This window comes from Hydractinia symbiolongicarpus, chromosome 8, assembly GCF_029227915.1.
Source record: "Hydractinia symbiolongicarpus strain clone_291-10 chromosome 8, HSymV2.1, whole genome shotgun sequence".
Taxonomy (NCBI): domain Eukaryota; kingdom Metazoa; phylum Cnidaria; class Hydrozoa; order Anthoathecata; family Hydractiniidae; genus Hydractinia; species Hydractinia symbiolongicarpus.
Window position 1 is genome coordinate 22,990,549 of NC_079882.1, and position 3,600 is coordinate 22,994,148.

At 35.6% G+C, this 3,600-nt stretch overlaps 1 protein-coding gene across 1 annotated transcript; it reads right to left on the bottom strand.

Moving 5' to 3' along the window:
- Positions 1-526: 526 nt before the first annotated feature.
- On the bottom strand, positions 527-2,045 carry LOC130655631 (uncharacterized). The gene is made up of 2 exons (XM_057458404.1): positions 1,974-2,045; positions 527-1,241 (listed from the first exon to the last, which is right to left on the bottom strand). Exon 2 carries the CDS (start codon positions 1,230-1,232, stop codon positions 543-545), a length of 690 nt encoding a protein of 229 aa, XP_057314387.1. The 5' UTR covers positions 1,233-1,241; positions 1,974-2,045; the 3' UTR covers positions 527-542.
- Positions 2,046-3,600: the final 1,555 nt, after the last annotated feature.

Below are 3,600 nucleotides of genomic sequence, written 5' to 3' on the forward strand. Positions count from 1 at the left end.
TGTGTCAATTAAATTATGAACATTGGCATCAATATTGCCATCAAAATTGTCAAAAATTGTCATTATATTTTTGCATGTCGTTTTGAAACTTTTATCAAAACTATGAGTTACAAGAAATCTAAAGTTTGAAATAAACTCTCAAAGTTACATACGAGGCGAGAGAGTTTGAATTTTTGTCATTAAAAATATTTAATAACACTTTAATATTTTGTCGAACGCCCTGATAAAGGATGTCCACTTTAGTGCTTGAATAAATCTCGAAACAACTCACTGAAACCAACAGTTTAGTTGTAAAAATAGTTTGCTGCTAACCTTCCCCCCCTCCCTCTCCCCCTGTACCCCTTTATTATAGGGAAAGTGAGATGGAGGAGTGGGAATAAAATACATTCCACCCACGTTTTCTGTTTTGTTAAGATTTCTGATATTTTAGAAATATCTATTCACCCGTGCATGTCTAAAAAGATGCAAAAAACAGTAAACCTAGTTTTCGCTGGGAATAAATGCAAAGGAGAGAAAACAAGCGTGATACAAGAGTACATATTTTATTCAAGTTTTAGGTAATTCTCATATCCCTCGATTAGACTTTCACGCCAGACATTAAATGTTTTTGGAATTGCTCTTGAAATCAAACTTTCAAATCCGTTATTTGGAAGAATTCCGTTGTAGTTGTTGTTTGTAAGTGCGAATGTATGGCACTTTTTGTCGGGTTCTTCTTTATCAGGAATGACAATAAAATAATTTCCACCATTTTCAGCTCTGACTGGACCGAAGAATGATGTTGATTTAGACGCATGCCAAGCATTTCTTTGCAAAATCATAAAAGCTTCCTCCCCGAACCAGTTAACCTTTTGAGCAGGTGGTATAAATAAAACAAATTCTCGGTCTTGTAGCGGCCAAGATGTTTCTGTCACCATGTAGGTCACATAGCCTTCATTATTTGGAAAAGTTTCCAATACTTGATGTTTTACAAACGCTTTGTCCCATTTTAAACGTGTTTCTTGCATTGATGGGTGTAAGAGTTTAACAAAAGCTTCTGCAGGCATTGGCATGTCAAAAGTAAACAACACCTTCACAGGAATCTTTTCTTCTCTGAATGTTTTCATCCAATACTGTGAACCTGTATTGTTATAGATTTCTTTCCAACCACCGTTTTGCAGGTCTTCTTTAAACCATTTTGCTCTTGCTAATTCTTTCTCAAACGATATCTGTCTGAATGACTCTACCTCTGTCATGGTATGACTCTAAATAAAATGAACACATTAAGAATAATGGAATTATTTAAACGTGTTTTCAGAAACCCTAGCTGATGCATCGCGAACTGCTTGAGAGTGGAAGGATTCGGGAAACTGCATTCACTCCTCACGTGGTAAACCCATTATCCGTCTCTACTCAAGGTAATGGTAAAAAACGCCTTATCTTGGATTTAAGACATGTAAATAAGCATATATATAAAGACAAAGTAAAATTTGATGACTGGAGAGTCATGGAAGAATACTTAAAGAGGGATAGCTTCATGTTTCAGTTTGATCTGAAGCAAGGTTATCACCATATTGATATATTTGAAGAACATCAAACTTATCTTGGATTTTCTTGGAAATTTGAAGGGATAACAAAACATTTCGTATTCACTGTTCTACCTCTTGGCTTAACTTCTGCCCCATTTATTTTTACAAAAGTAATGCGTTGTCTGGTTAAATATTGGAGGAAAAGCGCGATTTGTATTTCTGTGTACCTTGATGATGGATTAGGAGTCGCAAGCTCATACGAAACATGTTTAAAACAGTCGGAATTTGTTCAGGAGACTTTATTTAAAAGCGGATTCGTTGTTAACAACGATAAAAGTGTCTGGAATCCACAAAAAGAAGTAATCTGGTTAGGCGTTAAAGCAGATTTGCATAGAAATGTTTTCACTATCCCTCAAATACGAGTTAACTCCATCTTAGATTGTATTAATAAGGCCATTCAAAACTTACCGTATTCAACAGCGAGAAATTTAGCAAGGCTGTGTGGCAAAATTGTTTCTACAAAGTTCGTTGTGAAAGAATTAATTCAATTAAAAACTAGAAACTTATACAAAATCATTGATGCAGAAATGTCTTGGGATTCTCGAATTAATCTGAAAGAAAAGGATCAGGCTATTAAGGAAATTATCTTTTGGCGTGATAATTTTGAAATGTTTAACAAAAGAGAAATCATTCCCTACAGAATTCCACAAATTGATGTTTATTCGGACGCTAGTGATTACGCTATAGGAGCGCACGTAAGAACGGACAGCAAAACATACACCTGTTTTAAGAATTTTAAAGTTCATGAGAAAAACTTTAGTTCCACATGGCGGGAATTATATGCAATTCTGTTCACATTAGAAACATTCAAAACCATATTAAAAGGAAAAATTATAAATTGGAAATCGGACAATTTCGCAGCTACTATAATAACAAAATCAGGTAGTGCAAAATCCCAGCTACAAGAAATAGCTGAACGTATTTTCAAAATCGGTTTTGATTATTCTATCGATATCAATATATCATGGATACCTAGAAAAGAAAATCGTTTGGCAGATAAAATAAGTAAATATTTTGACTACGATGATTGGCAAACTACAGAAAAGTGTTTTTAATACACTGAACAGATTATGGGGCCCCCTGACAATTGACCGATTTGCAGACCACGAGAATGCGAAAACGCCAATATTTAATTCCCGATTTTGGTGTCCAAGAACAGCGATCGTCGATGCGTTCACTGTCGCGTGGGGAAATGAAAATAATTACTTAGTCCCGCCTACGTCATTAGTGAGCAGAACTTTAAGTCACATGGAGGCGTCGAAAGCCATAGGTGTGCTAGTTGTTCCATACTGGAAATCTGCAAAATTCTGGCCGTTATTAATCAACTCAGATTCGAAATTTAAGACGTTTGTCAAAGAATACCGTGTTTTTAAAAACACTAGCGAATATGTTAGATTGGGAAATAACCGTGATGCGATTATTGGCTCTGCTGCTTTTAAAAGCCCAATGATTGCGCTAAGAATAGCATTTTCGTAAAACCGAGACAGTAATTTTATGACGGATACAAAATTGTACATCATGAATTGTTACGAAATATGTAGGTCAGCAGGATTGCAGATCCCTACTGCTGTGGAAACACAATCGTGAAAAGTGTAAACAGACGGGTAGTCAAGCCCCAGTTTAAGAGGAAGGTAGCATTAGCAGGAGTGCAGATGGCTACTGGATATAAACTTTGGGTAGCTTAACCCACTATTTTAAGGAAGGTAGAATCAGCAGGATTGCAGATGTCTACTGGGCATTGAAACGACTTTATTAGGATTATATGTTGCCGGTTGTGCAAAACGTAATAAAATTAGCAGGATTGCTTAGGTTAACAAAGTAGGTTAGCAGAATTGCAAAAAACAGGTGTTGTACTAAAAGATGAGTGTAAATGCATAATAATTATATTTATCCTCTGAATTTAGACTTTGTCAAATCTTACGTTGAAAAACAAACTCCTGGAAATGCGAATAAAGAGCTTAAAGTACTAGCTGATCAAATTCCAAGTGTTTTGGACAAATGTCGAGAACCAACTACTCTAAAGAAGTATACTTGT

What these genes read in the sequence shown, in the direction of transcription:
- LOC130655631 (XM_057458404.1), bottom strand. Translation starts at nt 1,232, where the DNA reads ATGACAGAGGTAGAGTCATTCAGACAGATATCGTTTGAGAAAGAATTA.